The sequence below is a fragment of the Mytilus edulis genome, chromosome 1 (genome assembly GCF_963676685.1).
Source record: "Mytilus edulis chromosome 1, xbMytEdul2.2, whole genome shotgun sequence".
Lineage (NCBI taxonomy): Eukaryota > Metazoa > Mollusca > Bivalvia > Mytilida > Mytilidae > Mytilus > Mytilus edulis.
The window spans coordinates 17,693,361-17,721,228 of NC_092344.1; the positions used below are offsets into that span (position 1 = coordinate 17,693,361).

The 27,868-nt window shown below is 33.2% G+C and overlaps 1 protein-coding gene across 1 annotated transcript; it reads left to right on the forward strand.

Moving 5' to 3' along the window:
* On the forward strand, window positions 1–27,868 carry LOC139526272 (rho GTPase-activating protein 100F-like). Its single transcript, XM_071321407.1, has 6 exons — window positions 1–353; window positions 13,438–14,875; window positions 22,746–23,849; window positions 24,253–24,413; window positions 26,709–26,913; window positions 27,643–27,868. The coding sequence occupies exons 1-6, from the start codon at window positions 279–281 to the stop codon at window positions 27,690–27,692; spliced, it is 3,033 nt and encodes a 1,010-aa protein (XP_071177508.1). The 5' UTR covers window positions 1–278; the 3' UTR covers window positions 27,693–27,868.

The window sequence follows — 27,868 nt, forward strand, 5'->3', positions numbered from 1 at the left end:
GTTGTATGTTTGCCTTGAATGCATTGATGAAACGACAATAATTTACTATTAATTATATCTTTTGTGCTCTCCAACATTTGGGTCAATACTATATAGCATTGACAGCTCGGCATCGTTTTAAACGTCTGTTAGTGTCGTCTGTGTGAGGAGATGTGAAACGGAATGTCGTACTACGGTTCATTGTAATGTGTAGATATATTTATTTCTATATACTAAGTGTGTCCCTAAAAGGGAACCCATAGGAGGTATGCCTTGTTGGATTAAGGAAGGGATTATCAATGCTTTTGCCGTGGGTTTGCTGTCTGTCGAGAGAAGTGCGGAAAGCTGTAATGTTCTGTTGTGGTTCAGTAGAGGTGAGATTCACACTATTTTTAATTGAATTTTAATTACATTAACGATTTCAATAATTTGAAATCAATATCTATCTAATATAGAAAACGATTCATTATTCCACAGAGAACGACGAATAGGTTTTTGGGTCTGTCATAAATAGCTCTACCATATGTATACTGGGGTTTTATACATGGTATATATTTAAATTTTTGCAACCTAACCATTACATATGGAAGCGTTAATAATACTTCATAATAGTGTACAAGTATTCATAAAAGTTAATAGAAAATGTTATCTTGAGTACAATTTTTTTTCATTAAAAAAAACTTTCTTTTTTTTTGGCACGAAATTCTGTGTAAAACTAGTTTTTTTAATTTTTTTATTAGCTTTTTTAATGCTAAAAGGAAAATATAGCATATTTTTTTCTTTTATAGAAATGTCTTAATCAATATATCCTTATCATGAAAACAAACTTAAAGCCTACACTTACTCTTCATTTTGTTTTTAATGGGAACAGTTTCATATGTCTAATAGGGTTTTTAGTTCTCCAGTTGTTTTTTCAGCTATCAGTTCTTGATTCTTTTTTATGTCTTATCGCTGGATGTTCTTTTTTTGCTTGTAAATATTACCTTATTAATGGTATCAGCCATTTTATCCAGGCACAAAATGATGTATACAATTTAAATAGATCTACTAATATATAAAGGTTCAAGGTTTCTAATGTAGTATTTCACACTTAAAAACAAAATTATTGAATGATTTGATTCACTGGGTGGCACTTAGAACATTTACATGCTAAATTGAATACAAAATTTAACATCATTATAGAACAGCTTCAATAATTGCTATGTAATAATACTTGTCTTTGTGAATGTCCAGCGAATTGATTATTTATTATCATGGCTATTGATCAGCGTCAACTAATTATACCATAATCACCAGAGTGCGATTATTCTAAGAGTCATGGCAGGATTAACGTTAAATATTCACGAGAACAGTCTTGTACAACCATCAATGTGGATTAACAAGTACATAATACCAGAGACTCCCCGATGATAGCTATATTTCAGTTGCTAATTGACCTTTCTTTTCCTTTTTTTTTTTGTCAATATGTATTTTCGTTTTATATCAACATAGTTTTTGTTATTTACAATAAGCATTAAAAAACAAGAACACAAAACCAATAAAGAAACAGCCTTAAGATTATATCATCTTCCGTTTACAGGGAGTACATTTTTTTCATTTTCCTCCCTTTAAATTACAACACCTCTGTCCCAAGTTAGGAGAGGTTTGAGCGTTCACACACATTTTCACCCCGCCAAATTCTTTATGTGCCTGTCCCAAAGTCAGAAGCTTGTAGCTCATTTGGTGTCGTTGGTTCATGTCTGTTGTTTTTTCGCGGTAAATTGTTGTGATATAAATTAGTCTGTTAGTTTTCTCGGTTGAATTGTTTCACATTTTTCATGCCGATGCCTTTCATGGCCGACTTTACGATAGGGGTTTTTCTCATTGTCGAAGGCTGTTTTGTTGCCAATAATTGCTGACACCCACTTCGGTGGGTCTCTTGAAGATAGTTGTCTCATTGGCAATCATACCGCATATCCTTATTGTATATCACTTCTCCCTATTGTTGATGATGTTCCATTAAGATTGCTAGTTTCAGATAGATTCCTATTTTTTCAGATTTTTTGTAACCAAAAGCTAAATTAACATTACTACTTAGAATTAGAACATTTTATAGATATATCAGTTGGTTAAAACCGGGACCATCTGCGTGCAATTAAATTTTATCAATGAAATAGATAGAATCCAAATTCTATAAAGTACAAATCTGTTTGAAGCGACTGTAATGTTTTCCTAAAAGACTAGGCTTATTTATCTTAAGATGTTTCCATATCGATTTTCTCTTATGACTTTGGCCAAAAACTAAGATCTTTAGAAATAGAAGAAAACTCATTATAACAACCTTCAGGCTATGGTGCAGGGACTTTGATTTGACAAATTAATGACACGCGACAACCGGGAGGATATTGGTATATAGAGATGGTTCTTCAACTATCTATTGGGTTAATAGACAAACCAGTGGTTTGGCTCCTGTCATTATTTACAGGATAAAGACTCGATGTTTTCAAGGGAACCTTGCTAACAATGGTTTCTGATGGTAAAGTTGGAAGCTATTACTTCGAATGTTTTGCAGTAAATCTTATGCATGGGTTGAGCATAACGTGCACGTGTCACAGATGATCATGGATATGTTCCGAGTTTTATTTTTTTATTAAGGCTTACACACACATCCATATTTATCAAAGAGTATATCATTATCATTGGAGTTGTAGTAGGGTATCCCGTTTAGGTCATAAAGTCACATTTTAAAACTGCTAAGGTCACAAGGTCACATTTTAAACTTAGTGTTGATGCTGTTGACTATGTCTTTTTCTCTTTTTTATGCTAACGACTTCTTATCCGGTAAGCAGAAATTACGGGCAACATATCAACTTAAACTTAAACCTTATATCTTAGGGGACGACCATTTGGTATTCTGGGGAGGGGGGCAGGAGGATTTTAAAAATAGATAACTCAGCCATGATAATCAAAAAAATAAATGGTTTGTTCTGTTGTAGTTTGAAAATAAATTACCTGACTGGCAATGTATTTAAAATAAATAACTCAGCAGGTCTAATCGAAAGTATGAGATGGCATCATTCTTCGTAAATTCATCTTTCCCCCAAAAAAAATCGCGAAACACTTCCCATTTTTTTTAATAATAAAAGTATAAATATTATTTAAATAAACTTGATATGTCTGAAAATTGGTTTTATTTAACTTGAGGTATCTTGTCTCAGGAAACCTTACCTCACTTTTATTTTAACATATTTTAAATGCTTCATGTAGGAAATTTCAAACTAAACGCTTGTCTCCATATCAAAATGTGTTCACAGCGAGTGCCTTGCAAGAAGCAAATTCTGTTTTCCCTCAGACGTAGCCTTGATTTTTCGGGATCAATATTTCTTATTTATTTGTCTTTTGTTCATTGATTGCCCTTCTGTATTCTGTTAGTGTTGCATACCTTTTGTAATCTAGTAATTTTGTTATGAACTTGATCATGAGTTTAAAAAAAAAACGGCAGCCCCAGACTTAACTATGTGAATTCCATTTTTACTTTATCATCCACATTGGTCTTATGATGTTGTCCCTAGAAACTTAAGTCTTACACTGAATTTATACATTTTGCTTTGAGAACAAATTATTGTTAAAATATTATTGATACAAAACTTGCATTTTCAGATTATGAAAGGGTCTTCGGAACACTCAGAAAGCATGATTTTGCATCATTTGTTCTATAGCTTCTTGGGCCTTCAGTGGCTCCAAAACCCTTTAAAAAGAAATTGCCTCGCTCCGCTCGGCGAAATATGCTTGCCAATACTTTTAAAAGAGGCGTTACAACCAAACTTTAATACAATGTATGTATGCAATACATGTACAATGTATATGCAATTGGGAATATAAAAGATTCATTTCTGCAGAGGATGATGATTAATTCTGATTAAAATGGTACATATTAATGACTTGACTATACATGTATTATTTATAATAAACAAATCATTTAAAAATTGCATGTTTTCGAATATCATAAATATAGTTGTGAAAATGAATAATCAGTCCCTTTCTTTAATGAAAATAGTTTACAAAAATAAATAACCGATCAAAAACAAATCCTCCTGTCCCCCCACCCCCCTGAATATCAAATGGTCGTCCCCTTAACTATACAACTGCTTTAATATACTAGGTTAAATGTATATCAAACTATACATATGAAGATTCGACGAAGCTTTGTTTGTTTCGTTTTCCTACGATGGAACTTTATAGATATACTTACGGAGCGAAAAATTAACAACAACAACAAAATATATATCTTATGGACAGACTACAAAACTAAAATGTCATCTGTTGATCTACCTGTTTGTCATGACATTCGCAGCTCTTTGAATCTATTATTAAATACCATTAAATGGTGTAACATTGCATGTAAAATGCTATTTGTATTTTAATACAACACTTGTTGTTTCATGTTTAATTTTGTCATCGTCTCATTTATCATTGACAATATAACAAGATTAAATTAACCTATCCAATCGATAAAACCATGGTTGTTTCTATTTATTTTAGATTTCTCTTCAAAATTCAAGTACTTTAGAGCAAATTTATTTTCGTTTAATTGGGTCAAAATAATTTCATATTTCAATGTGTAAGCAGTCATAGTTTTCTCTTTGATCAAATACAATATTTATCTGGACGATCTCGAGTGTCAATCAATATGTTTCATCGATAGGTTTGGCTTAAAAAATCTGTAACAGTAGTTAATGCAAAACAAATAGATACAAACAATACAAAACAACTACAAGATACATGTACGTCGCTCCTAGGAAAAGTCGCATCTGCCTTCCCATTCACTGTACAAAAATAGTCCCATCTTCTTCCCCTGACACTTAAAAAGCCGAAATCGAAGAAAAAATAACAACACAAGGCCTAAGAGAAAACAGTTTAACAGGAAACTACGGTTAAAGATACACATAAGCAACATAAAACCAGGAAAAAACAGCTCAACTATCGTGTGCTCCGGAGGAATAAGCAGTTCCGATTGCAATATCGTGAACCGTCGTATTGAAAATTTAAAGTACATTTTACAGTGATCAGTCGCATTCGTTGTTGTCATATATAGAAGGGAAACCGACAGTATTGTGACTTCACTTCCGCTGTATTCTATGACACAGTTACACAATAATAGTCAAACTACTCAGAAGATGCATGTTACAGTTTCAAAGAGAGATCTTTGGTTCATTATGTCTACTGTAAATGATAAACTCAAAAATATCATGATACGATAGCGGCGACCATGTTGATTTCAGCGGCGGATCCAGAAATTTTCATAAGTGGGGGCCCACTGACTGACCTAAGAGGGGGCCCGCTCCAGATACGCTTCAGTGATTCCCTATATAAGCAACCAAATTTTTTTCCAAAAAGGGGGGAGGCCCGGCCTCCCTGCCCCCCCCCCCCCTAAATCCGCCTCTGGATTTTGGATGAGCTTATACCTCAGGTTGAATTTATCAAATGTAAACAAGAGGGTACACACTGAAATGTCTCACACTTTCTTTACTAATGATTGATATTATGTTGATAGTCCTAAATATAAATCTTTACTACAACTATCCCATAAACATAACATGATCCAAGAAAATGAGGTCAAGGTCAAATAAACTAAACAAGAAATACATTTACACCTTACAATCATTCAATACCCTAAATATAGTTGACCTGTTGTTTAGTTTGTAAGAAACAGATTTAACCAAGAAAACTAAACATTGACCAATGATCAACCATGAAAATGAAGTCAAGGTCAGATGAACCATGTCAGACAGACGTATAAAGTTTACAATTCTTCTATACATCAAATACAGTAGACCCATAGCATTCAGTATAAGAACAACAAACCAAAACACAAAAACTTAACTATAACCACTGAACCATGAAAATGAGGTCACGGCCAGATGACACCTGCCAGTTGGACATGTACACCTTACAGTCCTTCCATACACCAAATAAAGGAGACCCATTGCTTATAATATCTGAGATTTGGACTTGACCACCAAAACTTAACCTTGTTCGCTGATCCATGGAATGAGGTCGAGGTCAATTGAAAGCTGTCTATAACGGGCATGATGACCTTGCAAGGTACGCACATACCAAATATAGTTATCCTACAAAACATTACGTTTTTTTCAAGTAGTCACTGAACCATAGAAATGAGGTCAAGGACAATGAACATGTGACAGACGGTAACTTCGTAACACGAGGCATCTACATACAAAGTATGAAGCATCCAGGTCTTCCACCTTCTAAAATATAAAGCTTTTAAGAAGTTATCTAACGCGGCTGCCACAGTAGCCGCCACCGCCGGATCACTATCCCTATGTCGAGCTTCATGCGACAAAATTCGAAGGCTCGACAAAAAGCAATTTTGGATGATTTATCGTGTGTTACAATCACACAGATAAATGCACAAAAAAAAAGAGTTATATAAGAAGCAATAACTACTCGAGAATATATTAACATCCGCGGCATTAATAGTACTAAAATTTAATGGAAAAAAGAAGGAGTAAGACGGACAGACAAAACATCAGTATAACTGTGCAATACTCAACTGAACATGTGTAAGGCGACATAAATACGGCATATGTACTCCAAAAAGGACAGAGAATAATATCCCTTTTGAAAATGTCTATTAAATAATGATGGAAATATTTTCCTGATCTTTAAAATCTGCTTGAAAATTAACCTTATGCATATAAATATTTAGATTCTTTCAAGAAGAAGTTCTGTCATTTTGAGTTTCTTGTCTCTTTGATATTTACAAAGGGCTCTCAGTGCCAGCTAAAAATCCTAGTTAAAGTTAAAATTAGTTTTATAAAAGATTACCATTAACCACAAAATTTAAAAATGAGACCTTCCTGATCTTCTAAAAGAATCGTTTAAATTGCAGTTGTTCATTTTTCGTCTCGTGGCCTTTTATCGCTTACTATGCGGTATGGGTTTTTCTCATTGTTGAATGCTGTATGGTTACCTATTAATTTTAACTTCTATATCATTTGATCTCTCGTGAAACTCGTGGTCTCTTTAGTAAGCATGCCACATATTATTTGTATAGCTTAAAAGTAAGGCCACCGCATAAATACAGATGCTCTCTAAAACAATCCGCGACTTTTCATCAAAGATGTAAAGAGAAAAAAGTGCTATTGGCAATATTCAAAATCGACAAAAATTAAGAAAGAATTGCTTAAGGCAACTGGATAATGTAAGAAGTTTGTAGTCTTATATTCATACATTTGTATCTTTCAGTGGCGGATCTAGAGGGGGTCATGGGTTGGAACCCCCTTTTTTTACCCCCCCCCCCCCGCTTTATCCTGGGTTGGGAACACCTATCCCCCTTTTGAAAATGGTTGGATCCGCCACTGCCTTTTCCTTTAAAAGTTTAATTGGGTCAAAGAACGGTCTTAATAAAGTCTGTCTACTGTTGTTATTTTTGTCTATAAATAAATCTCTTGTTTGATCTTACTTTTTTTATTCTTTGAACTTCCTTTTTTTTATTTGAAAGTAATAATTTTGTAAGCCTTGTTCAATATCGTTAACGTTTTTTTATGATGGTTTTAATGATCTTGATAATTGTTTGCGGTAATCGATTGTTAGAAATAAAAGCAGACGTCATGTCAGATGCCATGTTTTATAACTCGTCTGCCATATTCATCATCGAACGTAGCTAGGAACATGAACATCCTCACTGGTACAACATAACTGAGGCGTGTATTACAAGCAAACTCCTTATTTAATTAACTCCGTTTTACAATTTGTTATTGAAGTGCCTCTCCATATAATAACTTGGTTTGAGATTATTGTCATTAAACAGGCATTTGTACAGCTTGGTAATATTTACACAGAATTGTAAGCTAGTAGTCTGTAGCACGTTAGAAGAGGATTAAGCTACGGATATGTTTGATTTATAATGTAAAATGATTAATTCTCTGTAGAGACTAACATCGCCTACTTCTGCAATTACTTTTCAATATTCAACGATAGTTTTATTTGTCTGTATCATTTTATTGTGAAATATCTAAAACAGCAAATTTACATGATACGTATGTGACTTCATATAAAAGAGGGGCGAGGATACCAGAGGGAACTCATAGATCGAAAATAAACTGACAACGCTATGGCTAACAATGAATAAGACTAACAGACAATTAATAATACGCAAGACACAACATAGAAAACTAAAGATTAAGCAACACGAACCCCATTAAAAACTGGGGGTGATCTCAGGTGCTCCGGAAGGGTAAGCAGATCCTGCTTCATATAAATATATAACGAAATATATGTAGAAAGAAAAATTGGGAATATATTCCCACAGTTGCATTTGCTTGCAGGGCAATTACAAATACTGTAAAAAAATTTGCTTCCTGCATGTACCAAGACGCACACCTACGCCGTTAGGAATTAACTAGAGGCTCTTAAGAGCCTGTGTCGCTCACCTTGGTCTATGTGCATATTAAACAAAGACACAGATGGATTCATGACAAAATTGTGTTTTGGTGATGGTGATCTGTTTGTAGATCTTACTTTACTGAACATTCTTGCTTCTTACAATTATCTCAAATTTATAATGAACTTGGCCCATTAGTTACAGAGGAAAATATTTTGTTAAAATTTACAAAATTTACAAAATTATTAAAAATTGACTATAAAGGGCAATAGCTCCTTAAGGGGTCAACTGACCTTTTTGGTCATGTTGACTTATTTGTGGATCTTACTTTGCTGAACATTATTGCTGTTTGCAGTTTATCTCTATCTATAATAATATTCAAGATAATAACCAAAAAAAGCAAAATTTCCTTAAACATTTCCAATTCAGGGGCAGCAACCCAACAACCAGTTGCCGGATTCATCTGAAAATTTCAGGGCAGATAGATCTTGACTTGCAAAACAATTTAACCCCCATGTCTGAATTGCTCTTAATGCTTTGGTTTCAGAGTTATAAGCCAAAATCTACATTTTACCCCTATGTTCTATTTTTAGCCATGGCGGCCATCTTGGTTAGTTGGTCAAGCCACACATTTTTAAAACTAGATACCTCAATGATGATTATGGCCAAGTATGGTTAAATTTGGACCAGTAGTTTCAGAGGAGAAGATTTTTGTAAAAGATTAGAAAAAATTAGAAAAAAATTGTAAAAATGACTATAAAGTGCAATAACTCCTTAAGGAGTCAACTGACCATTTAAGTCATATTAACCTTATTTGTAGATCTTACTTTGCTAAACATTATTGCTGTTTGCAGTTTATCTCTATCTATAATAATATTCAAGATAATAGCCAAAAAACGGTATAATTTCCTTAACATTGCCAATTCAGGGCAGCAACCCAACAACCGGTTGTCAGATTCGTCAGAACATTTCAGGGAAGATAGATCTTTACCTGATAAATAATTTTACCCAATGTCAGATTTGCTCTAAATACTTTGGTTTCAGAGTTAGAAGCCAAAATCTACATTTTACCCCTATGTTCTATTTTTAGCCATGGCGGCCATCTTGGTTGGTTGGCCGGGTCACGCCACACATTTTTTTAAACTAGATATACAAATGATGATTGTGGCCAAGTTTGGTTTAATTTGGCCCAGTAGTTTCAGAGGAGAACATTTTTGTAAAATCTAACGACGGACAACGACGACGACGGGCCAGGTGAGCTAAAAATATCATAAATGTAAAAGGCCAAAAATCTTAGAATATGTATGTCAATTCCCTGGAATACAGGTTCGAAAATTTGGAAATATGTTTATATACATATGAGAAACATTAAAACGGCAATTCACAGACACAAGACGGAGTTCACCAAGATAGACATTAAGAAGTCATCATAAAGCCTGCAATAACACGATCTAATACCATATACCAATAAACACCCGTCCATACCTGTATACACAAGTTGGGAATTATTACAATAGATTATCAAATGTCTTACAGCAACACAATAGTATCATATTCTCTATATAATTAAAGAGCATCAGGAAACATATACATTTCTTTGAATAGGCACACACATAGGTGGTTCAATAAATTTTATTTTCTAAATAATTGACCTTCTCATGATAAATTCGACCAATGGAATAGAATAAAGTACATGAGAAGGCACCACAAAAACTATAGTTCAAAAGTATTTCAATATAATATTTGTATTATGCAGGCACATATCTATATTTTCTACATGGGAATTCATAAAAGAGGTCTATAGAAATCCAATTGGCCGTTTCAGAATCTAAAGGACTATCATGGGTAATTTCATTGTTTGTACCCCAAAATGAAAATAACGTCACGTCATTGGTTGAATTTCCATTGTTTAGGACGTTTTAAACCAATCACGACGTTTTGGTGTACACTTTTGAAAATATTACCCAGAATGCATTAGATTCTGAAACGGCGAATTGGTGAAAGAGATTTCACCCTATTGTCGGTCGATTTTATATGCTAATTCCGAAAAAGGCTGTTCAAACCACCGGACCTGTTTCTCTCTTTTTTAATGTATTCTAATAGATAACGCCTTCGTGCAGTATGGTTGTCGTTTGTTGATGTACATCATGTTTGTACATTTATCAGGCTGTCAGTTTTCTCGTTTGAATTACTCTACATTTGTCATATTGGGCCTTTTAACTTACAACTTTTCGGGTTATTTCTAGCTCATGGTTGGAGGCTGTGTGGTGACCTATAGTTGTTAACTTCATGTCATTCGGTTACTGGTGGTGGATTGAGAGTTATCTCATTGGCATCATACCACAACTTCTTATTTTTATATCCTCCCTATTCTATATTGGCGATAATAAAAATGCTGCGTTAAACAGTGTTATACAAGAATGTATCAACGTTACGATTGTTCAAAGTAATATTAGAAAGCTTAAACTATTTTAACATTTCTTTTTAAATGATGTCTTCTCATACTTCTAAAAAGTTTTCATAAGCAGCATCGCGAACAGCGAAGAAAACGCGGTCATGCGCAAAATTCAAATCGTAATTTTCATGTTATACCGATATAAAAAAAATGTAACTTAAACTTTAAATTTTTTCAACAAATCAATTATGATATCATATCGGACGATAACCCAGAAAATATTGTGACTGGCGTTGTCAATTTTGTCAGTCCGTCTGTTGCTTTTATTGTTTTTTATTTTTGTATTTTATGTCAGATTTTAATTTAGAAAGCAGATTTTTTTCAAATGTAACGTTTAAAGGGAAGATAAATGAATAGCGGTTAAAGTATAATAGTAACATTTTAAAACTATATTTAATATAAAGTTAACAGACATGTAGTAATATAATTTAAATGCATGAAAGAAGAAAAAAAGAAAAAAAATCGCTCGAGCTCACGAGGCTTTTCAACTTCGTACTTTATTTAACCTTTTTAACTTTTTTGGATTCGAGCGTCACTGATGAGTCTTTTGTAGACGAAACGCGGCGCGTCTGGCGTATATACTAAATTTAGTCCTGGTATCTATGATGAGTTTATTTGCATGACAAGTCATGTAGAATTTATAAGAAACACAACTCTTGACAAAGTGGACTCTTCAATTAAAAATCCCCCACCCCTCACACACAAATATTAAGTGCAAACAAGGATTATACAATACAAAGTCTTGGTGCAAACAAGCAATTGAATTAAAGTACATATTTTTATTTCGGGTCAGCTGAAACCGGCTTCCTGGTGCGGAAGAAAACACACTTTGATGACATTCGGCTGTTTTTTTGCTGTTATTTTGTTGTCTCAATAACACATTCCTAGTTTCCATACTCAGTTTTTATCAGAGACATATAAATTAGTATATATGTCTCTGGTATCTCTGGTTTTATATATTATGCATAAATTTGTCCAAAATCTAACGAAAATTGTTTCTGATAGACAAGTTATTCTATATATGGAAAGGCTGGAACAAACCAGAGACGTCTTCAAGGTTTTTTTTAGGGGGGGTGGCGGTGGCGGTGCCAGGACGGTCCTCTTATGGAGCTACATTTATGGTTCCACTCAAAATTTTGTCTAGTTTCGAACCTGTAGTTCCCCTTTTTACACAATTTTGGATCTGCATATGCAAACGGCATTCCAAATTTTCCGCTTTGGCCACTTAGTTTGCTTACTTGTAGATCTATATATGATAGCCTGAAAAGTCCAACAAAATCGATAAAACAATCGAGCAGTGCAATCACACAGACAATCAGAATATGGAATTGATTGCCATGATCCAGTTTTAGTACAGGCATTCTCCTGATAAAATGGGATGGTTGAACATGTTTTCTGTACCAACTCGCAGGTGCACAAACCATGCAAATGGGCTGTAAGCACGAAAGAACTTAATATAGTCTGTTACATTTCACAATGAAAAAATATATAGTTAATTAAATTGTATTCTGCTTTATATGAACAAAATGAATATGGCAACCATTGAACTTTGACTAAAATTGCCAAAATACAAATTAAATGACGGCAGTCATCATGTTGCAGTTTCTATGCGGCATTGCCGTTTATTCGAGTTGTTCACTAATCTTTAAAACAAAACTTCGGTTTTTTCATCTTTATCTATATATCGGAATACGACATTTGAATGACAGTCAAACGATAATAAGTGTAAATTCCTGCAAATGAACATACTATTATTCAATATTTATTAATATTTCGCTAAAATTATTTCACACAAGACGTAAAATTACAGCCAGCTATTTTTAAGACAGTAAAAGACGTGACGTACAGACCTAAAAAATTACAATTATGTGTATAGTTGTACTTAGTTCTGAAACTTTTTATTGAACTTCTACACACTGAAATATTTTGGGTGCTTTGATGATGGAGAAAACAAATAAGAAGTTTTCCTGATACCCATTCTCTTCATCGGAAAACATTGTCCACTGAAAAAAGGCGTTTCTTTGTGAAAAATTTATGCCATCAATTTAATTGTAAAGCGCGAACCTGAGAGAAAGCACCACTGATAAGTTCGGTGCGGACCTCGTTGAAAACACCCTTACTTGTTTAGTTTTATAAGAAAGACAGTTATCTTAGAAGCGATGATCTAAATGAAAGCACAATTATTAATTTTGATGCAGACTTCTTGGACAATAAATATAGTAGTTCTAAATTTTGAAGAACTAGAAGTGTTATAGTAGTCTCAGAATAAATCGAACAAATTTGAAAATTGATTATCGAACTGCAGTTTTGTAACAACACTTCGATGAATATGTAACATAGTAAATTGTCGCTTTTTACACTAAAATCGATTCCCCAGCAGTTAATAATTAATACCTTATTCGTGTTCAATGTAAAATCTAATATTGATTTACTGGCGATGAATCATTCCTAACGGTGTTACCTCCTCTTGATTGGAATTCTTCAAGTCGGTGAAATCACATAATGCATCAACTGATGATCACTTCCTGTTATTGATTTCGAAAGATGTTATTAATTTAATCCATGTCGTTTCCCCGATGGATGATAATAGTAGTAAACTATTTACTTCGTATTTCAGGAGGAAGAAAATTCTATGGCACATGGATTTCTGACTACACAAGAAAAACGACCAATACACAGAAAAAAAGTAAAAACCACTCAAGAAACCGCAACAGACACATATGTCAAAGGTGATCAAGCAACGAATGAAGCAAGTAGTGAAAGTTCCCCCAGTAATGGTACAGGCTTTACCGGAGCACCTGATATGGGTATAAAAAACATAATGATGGAAAATTCACATTCTATACAAACTGTTGAAATAAAAAAGAGACCCGGTCAGTCTTTAGGGTTTTATATTAGGGAAGGAAATGGCATGGATAGGAATGGTGGTGTTTTTATTTCTCGTATTCAGACAGGAACAGTTGCAGATAGCAATGGACTATTACATATTGGCGATGAAATTCTAACAATAAACAAGAAGGATGTGTCGAATATGTCTCTTGATGATGTAGTTATTCTTATGTCAATTCCAAAGAAATTAACTTTAAAAATCAGAACTAGAAAGTGCCATAAGAAAAACAACTCTTGTCCTTCTCTAGCAGTCACAGAACAAGAAACAAAACCTATTGTAAATGTATTTCATAAAGTACGCTCATCATCTGAAACAGCGCTTGAAGAAACAGAAAAAGCTGCAAATCTGGTGGACCCATTTACTCAAGAACATGAACATCAACAGTCCAGAAGGAGACATGATAGGCCTACCTCATCACAATATGCCAGTATTTTTATTTCACCCCACAAAGCTGAAGCTAAATTACTTTCTGATGAAGCAGATAGTGAAAATTCTAGTGATGGATCCTTACCTAGAAGCATCGATTCTAATAGTAAACATTACTATGTAGGATATCGAGGATATGCATCTGATAGTGCATACGACCAAGCCAGTGCATATTACAGTCCAAACCTATCACCTAATCAACATGGGAGTGCGAGTGATCAGGAATATTTAAAATATATGTACTCAGACGGTGGTCTTCCTAGAAAATTAATTCCAAAGTCACCATCAAAATCTTTAAACAAAAGTGGATTAAATATAAATTCTGATTCTGAAATATATGTAGGAGGTCAGCTCCCAAATTATCATGATGTGTCTTCAAAAACATTAGAATCAGCAAGGAAATTTCAAGGGGGTTTGAAAGACATGATACACGTAAAAGGGAAATATGGCAAATCACAACGCAGCAGGTCTCCAGAATATTATAACTCAGATTCAGAATTAGTTTTTACAACACCTCAAAAAGGTCAAACTGATATGAGAGGATTTGCTTCTGACTATGAAACTTATGCTGGCGGTGGTAGTGATGATGATCCGATTTATTGTGTTCCTAAATTACCATTTAGTCATAGTGGCAGTTCTGAATTAGAAGAATTACTGAGAAAATTTAACACTCTTTCGATGGAATTGCAGCAGGAAAAAAATAAACTGCAACGACAAGTGTCTGGAAAAGATGTAACAGGTAATGGTACTATATTGATTTTCCTTGACTAGTATGAATCATCATACAGCTCCTGTAGTATAAAGTGAAAGGTTATTTTAAATCAAATATTTCTTTACAACATTGATTAAATATGTGTTAGACAGACAATATCTAACATCACTACAGTATTCTATACAAATTGCATTTATTCAATCCAATAATTATATATATATATAGGCATGCTGCTAATGAAAGTAACCCAAATCTCTTGGTACCCAGTAGTTATCTATAGAAGACATTTGAGCGTCAGAGCCTTATCCCACACATGAACTTAAATGAAGTTTTAGATTACCAGACGTACGTTTGTACAGTGATACTTATACTTTATGCACAAATGTATAATGAACATAATGAAATGATTACTAATGTTTTGCATTGCATATACATGTAAATTCATTATGATAATTTGGTATTTTAAGTTTTGATTGCAGATGATTTTTTTTAAGCAAGTGTTGATTAGTACATGTATATTTATAATAAATATGCTTAATATAATATTAATGCTAATATTGTACAATGCACAATGTACACATAGTTCCTTCAACTTTCATTAAAAAAAATAATATATATACATTTGTACATGTACAACATACAAATGACATACATGTACATGTACAATGCAAAAAGGCTGTTTGTGTTGAATGGAAACTGGTATGACCAATATCTGTCTTAAGCTTGCAAATCTTTAACATGTACTTTGTAAGTAGCTTAACCAAGTTTATATTTTTTACATGTACACAATGTACATGTAGTTCTAAAGATACATATATATACGTACAGTAGTAAGCAGATATAAAAAACAAATGATTAAAAATTATGATTTCATCATTTAGGGGTACAATGTACAAGTTACAACATTGCGAACAATGTAATGAATCCTGATAGGGCAAAACAAAAAAGTACATGTATGTGTGTTCTTGCTGAAAAAAATATAGGGCTAGCTACATTTGCAGACCTGTACTTAATGAATTTTCATTTTTTTTTATGTACATTAAGTAATTAGTATACATGGTACATTGTATGTATATATGTATATGGGAGAAACATTGTGACTTTAACCGTCATGACCGTGCTGAATCAAAAATGGTTATAAAAAAAATTGTGTATCATTGGCATTTATACCACATCTTCTTAAATCTTATGGGTATGGGATAAAAAAATAGTTTACAAATGTAGGTAGGGTTACTGTCACCGTACAGTTCATGTACATGTAAACACACATACTTTTTTGTTCTGCCTAAGATTTTGGACTTGTTGATGTACATTATACTTGTATTTGTTGAACCTGACTTAGACTTAGTAACTTTACTCTACCTTACTTTATTTACTGTTTAAAGACTAAAGTACAAATGATATCAGTCATGTTGACTCACACAATGTATAAATTGTACAATAGATATTATTTTGCTGATATTTTACTGCTACATAGATATAAGAAGATGTGGTATGAGTGCCAATGAGACAACTCTCCATCCAAGTCACAAGTAAACCATTATAGATGATCTTCAACACGGAGCCTTGGCTTACACTGAAAAGCATGTACATGGTGCATTGGACATAATTATAAACAACAGAACAAAATGAGGATCAAGTGCAGAGAACTAAATTAAACCTAGAAATAGAATGTATCTGCTAGTTAAAAATGTACTATAGTCTATGCAAATATGCAAAATATTAATCGTTAAATCATCATTCATCATACAAATCTCTTTTAAGGAGTTATTTGACACTTTCCCACTGATGATTCAGGAGTTTTATTGGCCATGTTGACTTGTTTATATATTGTAGCAGGTCTAAGTGTGCTGAAGTTGAACATACATGTATGATGTATATGTATTCATTTTTTTATATAAATAAGGCCGTTAGTTTTCTCTTTTGAATTGTTTTACATTGTCATTTAGGGGCCTTTTATAGCTGACTGTGCTGTATGGACTTTGCTCATTGTTGAAGGCCGTACATTGACCTACAATTGTTAATTTCTGTGTCATTTTGGTCTCTTGTGGAGAGTTTTCTCATTGGCAATCATACCACATCTTCTTTTTTATATGTACAAATGTATAATATATGCTATAAGTTATAACAGTTATTACATGTATCTATTTATTGACTTACTTGACTTAATCCACTTCACCACAAGGGGGACATAGGTTGACTACAGTTTCTTTCCATTTCTTCCTGTCCATGACTGTTTTCCAGGTATTCCCAATTTTTCTAAGCTCAGTTGTAAGTCCCCTGTGCCCAGTTTTGTTTGGCTTCCCCCCTTTTTCGATGTCCTTGTGGGTTCCAATCTAGGGCTTGCTTGGCAATGTTTGGGTCTTTTTTTCTGAGGGTATGCCTGATCCACTTCCTCTTTCTTGTTCTTATTATCTGAGTTGTTGGCTGTTGTTTGGTTCTTCTCCGGATCCATAACTCATTGTTAGATATTTTGTTTGGCCATCTGATGTTGAGGATGTTTCTCAAACATTTATCTATTTATAATTAGTTTCTGCAAAAAATGTTAAAATGGATAAAAATGGTCTTTCAAACATTTGTCAAAGCCATGGCCAACAACTTCTTCATCATGTACATGTTTATGTAGGGATTCATTTGAAGACATTTGCTAAGTGACTTATTTGTAGATTATATTTTGCTAAATACCAATTTATCTATTTAAACTTCTGAAAAAAATATGTACATGTATGCAAAAATGGATACAAACATTTTTTTTTTATTTGTATTACAATGTACTATATATATATTATATGAATTACATGCTTTAATAAGTAAATGTTTTGATAAATTTTTACAACTTCTTTAACATGTCATCAAAAATTATCTTCAATGCATTGAAAACACAATTGCGGCAGTTTAAGCAGGAAAATTAGCTTTTGCATGTAATTACGATGATTTATATAGATTACACAATGACCATGTCAATTTCTCAGTCAGGTCTTTTTTTTACATTACATGCGTAAGGCATTATATGACGATCTGTGTTTTAGTATTCGATGAAACTACGTACAGTTTATAATAAAACATACTTTGTATATATTGCGATATTTAAGAAACAATATGACGATCTGTGTTTTAATATTCAATGAAACTACGTACAGTTACATTAATAAAACATACTTTGTATATTAAGAAAATAATTATATATTGCGATAATTAAGAAACAAACAAGGTATCAGAGACATATTATTTCTTACAAATCTCTGATGGATTGTAAATTTTGTTTTTTTTTTATTGTCAGACTGAACTGCATATACATGATATATGTAGTCTTATAACAATGAAATACCTGCAAGTGGATTGGTTGCGATTCGATCACGATGTCCCCATTAAAGATCGATAGCAATAGATACATATGTACTAAGACCCTACTAACATTAATCATGTTAATACAACTAGGGTGTTTCACTACCGTTTAGTAGTCAGCCGAGAACCCGCTTAGTCTCCAACTGTCGGTATACCGGTTTGTGTCATCAAATCACTACCTTTTAAGTTATCACATTTTGGTTTCAACGATAACATTTTGAATCTTTTCTAGCTACTTTGTTTCAATAACTACAGATTTCTCCCTCACATTCTGCCTCGGATAAAATTCACAACGTAAAACAATATATCTCCTAGAATTTCCTATAGATCAATATACTACGACACTAAGTCCTATACTTAATGGTTATTTCTTTATTGGTACTATGACACATTTATTCTTCGATCTTTTCCTATAACGATGCCTAAAACATTAAGGAAACGGCGATGAACTGAAAGGTCACGTTTAAAAGGTTATTTTGAATGACTAACACCTGGAACCAATAGATCACATATATATTAGCCTAAATTAAAATGTATTTGGTATATTGTAGAATTGCTTAAATGATAATACAACATATTGATAAACATTGCCTAGTTCTGCAAGTCTAACCAAATTTGCTCATCAATTTTTTTAATTATCAGTTTTAGGGTAGTTCGATACTGGTGCTATTGATAGTAAATTTGATTCAAACTTAAATGTATTTTTGACGCTTTAGATGTTAATCTCATTCACTGACACGCAAACCTCCTCTAATTTGAGAAAATATCGATCACTTCTATAGAAGATGTCATTATTGAAATGCTTGGAATCTCCTTTAAGCCGTACAAGTGCTTTAGATCCATCATATCAACCGTCTCCCTGTATACTGCAAATCTAGAAAGCAGCTTTAGGCATGATGGAAACCATTTTATTATAATTATATACATTGTAAGCTTAATATTTTTGGGTTAAAAGAACAATAACACTAAGAGAAAACTACATTATCTGTTTCTGTAGTTTCGGAACAAAATTTCACTGACATACTGTATGTAGCTATAGTCATCTCTAAGTACCCGGTTAGTCTGGTACACCTTTGACGCTTTTGTTGGCCTACTCTAATAGAAAAACGTAACTGAATATACCAAAATGGACATGCAAAACATAAAAGTCAAAGAGAAAATGACAATATAAAGGCAAATAACAGAAAACGACGAGTCCACAAAACACTTTATTGAAAATCTAAAGCATAAGCAATACGAACCCCACCAAAACCTAAGATTACTAATGTATATACAAATTAAAAATTAATGACTCGAGGTCACATTTATATGAATACTAATTACTCTTTTTCAACACTATAACTTATTCAGGAACAAGTATGTATGAAGCAGTCATTTGGGTTGAAACTAGTATCATGTTATCTATTCCCGACAGCTAACATGCATATGGCATGTATGGCTAACATGACAAACTGTCATGTATGGCTAACATGCAAAACTATAAAAAAAAAGTTAAACCTGTTTTTCACCCAGTAAAACACGCAAGAAGTTATAGCTAAAATGTTAACCTTGCACGTCTCTTTATGATACAAAACAGATTTATTGATGACGTGAAATCAATACATAAAGGCTCTGGATAGCTTTACAAGATTGTCTATAAAACTGCTACAAACGAGTATGAGAATTGTTCCGTTTAATGGCGGATATTGTCATCATCATCTATAATACCTGATCGTATAATCCGTCACATTTCCAGGATTCACATCTTCCGTCGTCTTGGCAGTAATGTTGTCGTAATTGATAAGAAAAGACTGGAATTTCTATACATACAGCCAATGCGATCAATAGCAGATACTCTCAACTTTAACACGAGTAAAGCCATTAGGAATCTTATGTTTCAACAAAATAATTTGTTAAAGTTGCGGGCATTTAAGTAAATTAATAATAAAGTAAATTAACTCTCTGAGTTTCAATTATTAGAACATGATGTGAATGCCTTTAAGCAATACATGTACTGTAAATCCATGTATACATATGCACTGGCGGATCTAGACATTATCATAAGTGGGGACCCACTGACTGCCTTAGAGGGGGCCCGCTCCAGCCACGCTTCAGTGATTCCCTATATAAGCAACCAAATGTTTTCCAAAAAAGGGGGGGGGGGCAGGCCCCCTGGGCCACTCCCCTAAATCCGCCTCAGATATGCATCACTACAGTGTGGGTCTCATTGGGGCCTAAGCGTGACGCGGGATTGCCGGTTTTATGTAAGCGTGACACGTGAAAGTCAAATTATTGTTCAGTGAAAACAGGAAATTTAGTCTAGCGGGACACGGGAAATTACAAAAAAAAATGAGAATTGCATACGTACATAGTGTAAGAGTGATACGGGAATCTGTCAAAACAGTAAGCGGGATCCGGGATCAGAAACCCCGCACGAGACCCCTACAGTGTTTAGGGACCGTGCTCCTCTAAATTTTGAATGTTAAGCACTCGTTGCATTTCCAGCACCACTCTTGATTTTCTCCGCATTAATATTAAATTTTGAGATACTAAAATATGAGAAGTTTCGAAAATAATTCTTGATCTGGCAGTACTGTTTGAAAGATATTATTAACATAATTTGTTCACAAATAAATTCCAAATAGTTTATGGCTGTTACTAAAAGTAAAATCACAAAAATATCTAACTCTGATCAATTCAAAACGGAAAGAACGTCCCTTATCAAAAAGTAAAATCACAAAAATACTGAACTCCGAGGAATATTCAATCGGAAAGTCCCTAATCACATGGCAAAATCAAATGAGAAAAGTTTGGTAGGTCACATTCGTGAAAACGGAACGGGATTGTAGTTACGATATAAGGAACATGTCCGATATCATCTATATAACTGACTATATAACAAATATTCCATAACTGTCAACCAACTCATGATGGCGTAAAATTTACTAAGTTATGATTTCAGCTTCCCAATGCTTCACAATTGGGAAGCTGAAATCATCTCTTTTGTCAAATGGCAAAATCAAAAGCTCAAACACATCAAACTAATGGATATCAACTGTCATATTCCTGACTTGATACAGGCTTAACACGTCTACCCAACACAACAAATGTAATCGGTAGTCAATGAACATTCCAGTATCCTAATGGGGTTCAATTCAACAAAAAATTTGGTGAAGAGGAGAGGTTTTGTTAAATATGACATTTGTTTTGTAAGGCAAGATATTTGTGTATGCGTTGGAAATTACGTTTTTGGTAACAAAGTGTGAATAATACTTTCAGCCTGTCTTTAAGTATTAAGGTTTGAATGATAATACACTTGTGTAAAGATTTGGAAGATCACACTTTTATTAACGCCAAGTATCAAATCTAAAAAATGTGTTTGGTTCAAATTATTGCTCCCATAGATATATTTATTTTGTGGAAATATTGCTTCAAAACGACTCTTGTCAAAATCTTTCGTCAGCTGTGTCTTTATTTCACCCTGACGTCATTTAAAAAAACATGAAAACAACACGTTATAAATTCCATGCATCTAAAGCGCATTCCCGGATTGGCCGAACATTTGAAAGCCAATTATGTGTTAGAACCGAATCAGTTAATACAATGTAGCTACGTTACCAAAAAAGACATAAAAATAATCATCCAGAATATTCATAATATTGAACGCCATATGTATAACATATATGTAACCATCAACAGATGCGTCATAGGTAACCAGGTTCAGAGAGTTTGTCCAGACTAATGGCTTTTATAATATAGCATATATAAGGTTTTAGTAGCCTCATTAGTTTAAGAGTGAATATTCGAAGTGACATTTCTAAACCCTGTAATTAATTATCATGAAACTTTCGCAACGCATTTGCATTCATATTCTATAGAGATCTTGATATCTGTATAATATTTACAAATCCTGAACAGTCGATACAATGGTATTGTACAGAAGCCGTGTTCCGACTACTATTGTGACATACTTTTTCTTTTTCCTCAATTACTTGTCTTAAAAAAAGTTTCTTCACAATTCCTAAATGTCATGCAAAAAAAGTAAATTAATAATACAATGTGAACAGATAGTCCAATAAGTAAGATCTAGAAAAGTGAAAAGAAAACAGTTCTCGTTCATTTAAATATAGTAAAGAGAAGAGTCTTCCTTCTCTATCTAAACCTGCCTCTAATTATCAATGACCCATGATTTTAATTCTCATAATCTTGATAAGGGTTTTGGTCAACTTTGTAAGTTACGGTTATTAATCTCAATGGTCAACATTATTCTATGTTTCGTGATTTTCTATTGCCCTGCTGGAGTAGCACCATACCAAATGAGTGATCATTTTTTTTTAATATGATCCTTTCAATTAGCTTAATTTTTATCTCCACTTTTTCACATTCCACAAAAAAAAACAAATATATTAGACCCTGTTCGAACAGTTTTTGTTAGATCTGTATTTGCAGTAGTAAATTGTTCTACTTCTCTCTGTGGTCTTTGATCTATGCTTCAATAACATTACACGTATATTATTATTACTAGTATACAAGATTTGGACAAAAAATTAAAGAATTGTAACTTTCTTTTCAGGTTTAACAGCACCATCTCCAAGGAACGTTGATTATTCATCTGACGAATATGCATACATAGGATCTTCAAGAATTTTAGGAGGAAAGCCCTCATCCCCAATATCTATTCAAAAGGCAGCATCAACACAAACTCCGGGACAAATGCAAATGACCCGTAATAGAAGTGCAGATTCAGCTCAACGGAGTAGAACATATCATTCCGATATGGGAAAAGAGCTTTCAACTTCATATCAAGAGTCAAAGTATGTCCCTCCTTCTATCCATACAATGTCTAGGGTAGGGATTCCTTCATCAGCATCTACCTCGTCTGCTTCTGATAGGACCAAGTTTATAGACACTGATGGTCAACATATATCTCGCTCAACGTCAAGATTCAAAGATCTTCAACTTTCTAGGAAGCCATTACAAATTCCTTACAGTGAGTTCGAATTTTATCGTCCAGATTTAAGGAGGCGATTAGAATTGTCAAAGAAAACGGGTCAAGATGGGATTCTTAGTATTCATATTCTCTCAGGACAAGGGCTAAAATCAACAAAAATGACTCTAAGGGATTTATATTGTGTTGTGTCTATTGATTCCGTAAATAAAGCACGAACAATGATCAGAACTGGTGCTGTAAATTTCGATTGGGATGAGGCTTTCGATGTTGAACTTGAAGATTCTAAAGAAGTGTCATTTCTTATTTACAATTGGGATCCAAATTTTAAACACAGACTTTGCTTTCATGGCACCGTTTTACTTCCATCAATTCTCGAAAATGGAAAGAAAAAATGTATAGCATTAAAAATGGAACCAAAGGGCTTGTTATATACCACCTTATTATATCATGAACCATCAGTTTCCTTGCAGCGACTACCATCTATGCGGAAAAATGGTGTATTTGGGAAAGATTTAGAAACTGTGACCAAACAAGAGGGTCGGAATGTACCGATGGTAATTAGAAAGTGCATTGACGAAGTTGAGAAACGTGGACTTGATGTAGTAGGGATATACAGATTGTGTGCTTCAGCCAGAAGAAAAGCCCAATTAAGAGAAACGTTTGAGAAGAATGCTCAAGCTGTTGATCTTTCTCCGGAAAATGTATCGGACATACATGTGGTTACAGGTAAGACTGATATTTTTCATTTTTTTTTCGGAATATTTATGACTTACATTCTAAAAGGAAAAAAAATCGGAATCATGCCAACTTGAATACTTGTTCCGATCCTTCAAAACAAAGAGGACGTTAAGCAATGATGTATCTATCAAACCATAAAAGGAGAGTGCTTTTTTATTTAGTCAATTCCGGATTCAATATCTAAATGTACATGTTAAACTCACCATTTACAGTTCCTTATCATTAAAATGTTGTTGGTATTGAAACCATTAGTTAGTCAAATGATTAATCGTTGGAATACACAACTCTCTATTTCTATTTTAGTAAATATTTATAATGGACATTTGTCTCATTGGCAATCATACCACATCTTCTTTTTTATATTAACTTATCTGACTATTTGTTTTTACAGGTGTTTTGAAAGACTACCTCCGTGAATTGCCTGAACCACTTTTCACTAATGCTTTATATCAGATGTTACTCGATGCTCTCAGCGTCCGCTTGCCAAGCGACCCAGATGGAAGTGCCAAATTAATGCTTAGCATTTTAGAGTGCCTTCCAAAAGCCAATCAGGTATTAAGATAGTTTCACATTTTAACTTAGAATTTATTTAAAACAGTATGACAGAAGGATTTTATTTAGCAAATTTTTGATGGTGATCTGTTCTATTTCTTGTATTCACTGAATCAGGTATCCATGTCAACATAGAAGGCGAAATATTTTTGGTGTAATATAACAAAAATGTTATTAAGGCATAATGTAATAGTCCTTTTTAATAATCATTTTAGTGAAGCGAGATATATGACTTTTAAATAATCATGTGCAGAACATAATAGTTTATATTAACAGCCAATCTTGCATGTATCAGAACTATCTTCCGGATCCACATACTTTCTTGCAAGTATATAAGTATGTTAAATCAAGCTTTTTTTATTTTATGATTTGTTTTCAATCTATGTATCTAAATCCTGTTTTAAAAACATAATGACTTTCCTTAATTTCAAAATAAGATGTTTGTCTTTTTGATAATATTTTACTGAAAGTTCAATTAAGTTAATTATGCTATATATGATGGTCTTCAAAAAAGATATGTAACACTAATATAGATCCACAATAAACTTTACAGACATATTATTGTATAATAGTCTGAATCAAATTGACAGTAACATGATGCATTATAAATAGATCCTAACCTTTTATTAGCTCTGTGGGTGCACTTGAATAAAAAAAGTTTAATTTATTATATTAATATACAGAAATAGCAAACAACAAAGATAAAAGATCAAGAAGAGAAAGAAGTTCATAGTCTTATTATTGCAATGCTTTATTGATTATATTTATTGATATTGAAAACTCATTTTACACTCTGTGTTGCTTCAAGTTACAAATCTCTTGTGATATATTTCAGAATTTTATTTTATTGTAATTGTATCAAGAATAGAAAATTTTCATATGTTGAATGTAATTATACTTGCATCAAGAAGAAACATACCAAAATACCGAACTCTTAGGAAAGTTCAAAACGGAAGTTCCGTAACAAATGGCAAAACAAAGCTACATCTTTGCCAGCATATATACAAATCACTACCATCAACGATTTCAAAATAGATTAGGCAGTATTTGTCTTCTGATTGGGGATTCAATTAAAGCAGAAGACTTGAAAGTCATACATCCAAACAAAGTACTACAGGGTAATTTGAAGTAGTCTATAAAACTCCACCACCAAGTCTAATAAGATTCTTTTTTCATTCTCTTTGTTGAATTGAAAATATTCCTGATATGTCTTTTATAACCCATCTTCGCTAGCCAAGGGTTACAATCCACTCCCGTTCTCTTCACCCTTGGCAGATTAAGCCAGCATTTGTGATAACAATGTTGCATCATCTATCGGGAAATTAGTCACGCCCATTCCGAATACATTATTCTTGACCAATGGTAGCACTTGAACTCTTCAATTTGGAGGTAAAACACGGTAGCTAAGCGTCTAGATTCTACACACTTGGTAAAGCCGGAAACGAAAATATACGTCAACATTCATGCATTTGTGCATGAAACATACACAGGAACTTCTATTAGTTGATTAAAAACATTCAAGTTGTCACTAAATATAGTCGTATGTTTAGGGATTCAAATACTTGTTGCACAATAAACACGTGGTAATTGTTTACAAACACTTTCTACATTAAGTACATTTACACCTGATCATGTTATACGCGCTTTTTGATTGGATGCAGCAAGTTTAGACTGCAACCAATTAAAATCCTTACCTTGTATCTCCGAAATTTTATCTCAATCCGCCAAGGGAGAAGAGAACGGGAGTGGATCGTAACCCTTGGCTAGCGAAGATGTTTATAACCACGGTTTGGTGATTTTGAATCCCAAGTGAATTCTTTAAATGTACAGGACTATGCTAAGAATATGGCAGTTATCATAAAGTAAAATCACAAAAATACAGAACTCTGAAATAAATTCAGAATTCCCTTATCAAATGGCAAAATAAAAAGCTCAAACACATCACACGTATGGATAACAACTGTCAAAGTCCGTTTCTATGTATTTTGGGGTGTGTTTTTGTTGCAGTTCAGCGTTTTTAGTGTTCCATTCTTTTCCTGTTATAGTTGATGTTTCCTTAAGTTTTAAGTTGTAGCCCTGGTTTGTTTTTGCTTAATTATTTTAGGACTAATGAACATGGGTATACTACTGTAGCATTTGTTCATTTTTGCTTATATCTGAAATCTATACCAAGGGAAGTTAATCTTGAATGATATTTGAGAATTTGACAGACAAGTCTTCAGCTTACAGAGTAATATTGAAGTTGAAATTTTCATTTTTCGTATCCTTTTATGTTGTTTTTTTTTTGCATTTCAGGAGACGATGGCTGCGGTGCTTAATCATTTAAAGAAGGTTGCCAGTAATGCTGACAAAAATAAAATGAACATTGTCAATTTGGCAATATGTTTTGGACCGGTGCTTCTCTGTCCATCACCAGTGTCATCAGGTGGTACATCATTAGATTTCAAAAAACACATTGAGGTGCTTAAATACTTGCTAGAAATCTGGCCAGTTAACTATGGTAAGTTAATAATGTAAGACATTTGTTTTTGAGTAAGCTTCTCTTGAGTTTAAGAAATATGAGGTACACACTGAAATCTGTATTATATCAATATATAAAACATGGTTTTGTAATACATTGCCAAGCTTCCCACCCACTAGCTGCTAACTATTTGATAAATTCAACAAATGGTAAATTTTATCTACGATTCATTTTGCCAATACATCTGTTAGCTAAGAATTTCACTAAAATACCAATCATGGAAATCCAATGGTAGAATTTATATTATGACTCAATATCTCATTGTATTTCTACTATTTCAAATAATGTTAAACTTTATAACAAAACGAACTGAATAGTTATGTGTTTTCATGTATAGGGCAAATGTGTTTTATCAAATTAAAGGTACATTTGTAACTGTATACCGAGGTAATTAGTTTTTGTGTGTCTACCTTATAGCAAACATATATCAGATAGGAATAACATTGTTTCAAGGAATAAAAATATCTTATTACTTTGACATGGACATGATGGATAAAAGGGACGTGATCTATAAATTGTTGACACAAAATCCTAACACTGCATTGACTAACCCAAAGCAAAATAACTTATTTTTTTGGGGGTGCTGTTGTTTATCTGAGAGACACTGTGAGGCCTTAAGTACAAATTAAATCTGACATCTCCCTACATACTAGTACATGTATTGACCTTATTTGTACTTTTAGATAACACATTGATATTCTTTTTCAGAAATGGTGAAGGTATCTAGTCAGACATCAATCAAGAATCAGTGTTCATGATAATAGTTATACCTAGGGATTTTTACAATTATATATTTCATCTTTCTTATTCATGTTAAGTAGATTTTAAGGATATTCCTATTTACTCTGTATTTATATGCTATTATAGGTTAACATTTGAAAGATCAAATATATTAGGGACTGTCTTTATTAAAGATATATATTATGTGACCAAA

Bases quoted from the DNA above. Each gene is read 5' to 3' on its own strand.
- LOC139526272 (XM_071321407.1), top strand. From the start codon at position 279: ATGCTTTTGCCGTGGGTTTGCTGTCTGTCGAGAGAAGTGCGGAAAGCT. The intron at 14,876-22,745 runs GTAATGGTACTA...CTTTCTTTTCAG, and splicing joins GTCTGGAAAAGATGTAACAG to GTTTAACAGCACCATCTCCA. The intron at 23,850-24,252 runs GTAAGACTGATA...TTGTTTTTACAG, and splicing joins GGACATACATGTGGTTACAG to GTGTTTTGAAAGACTACCTC.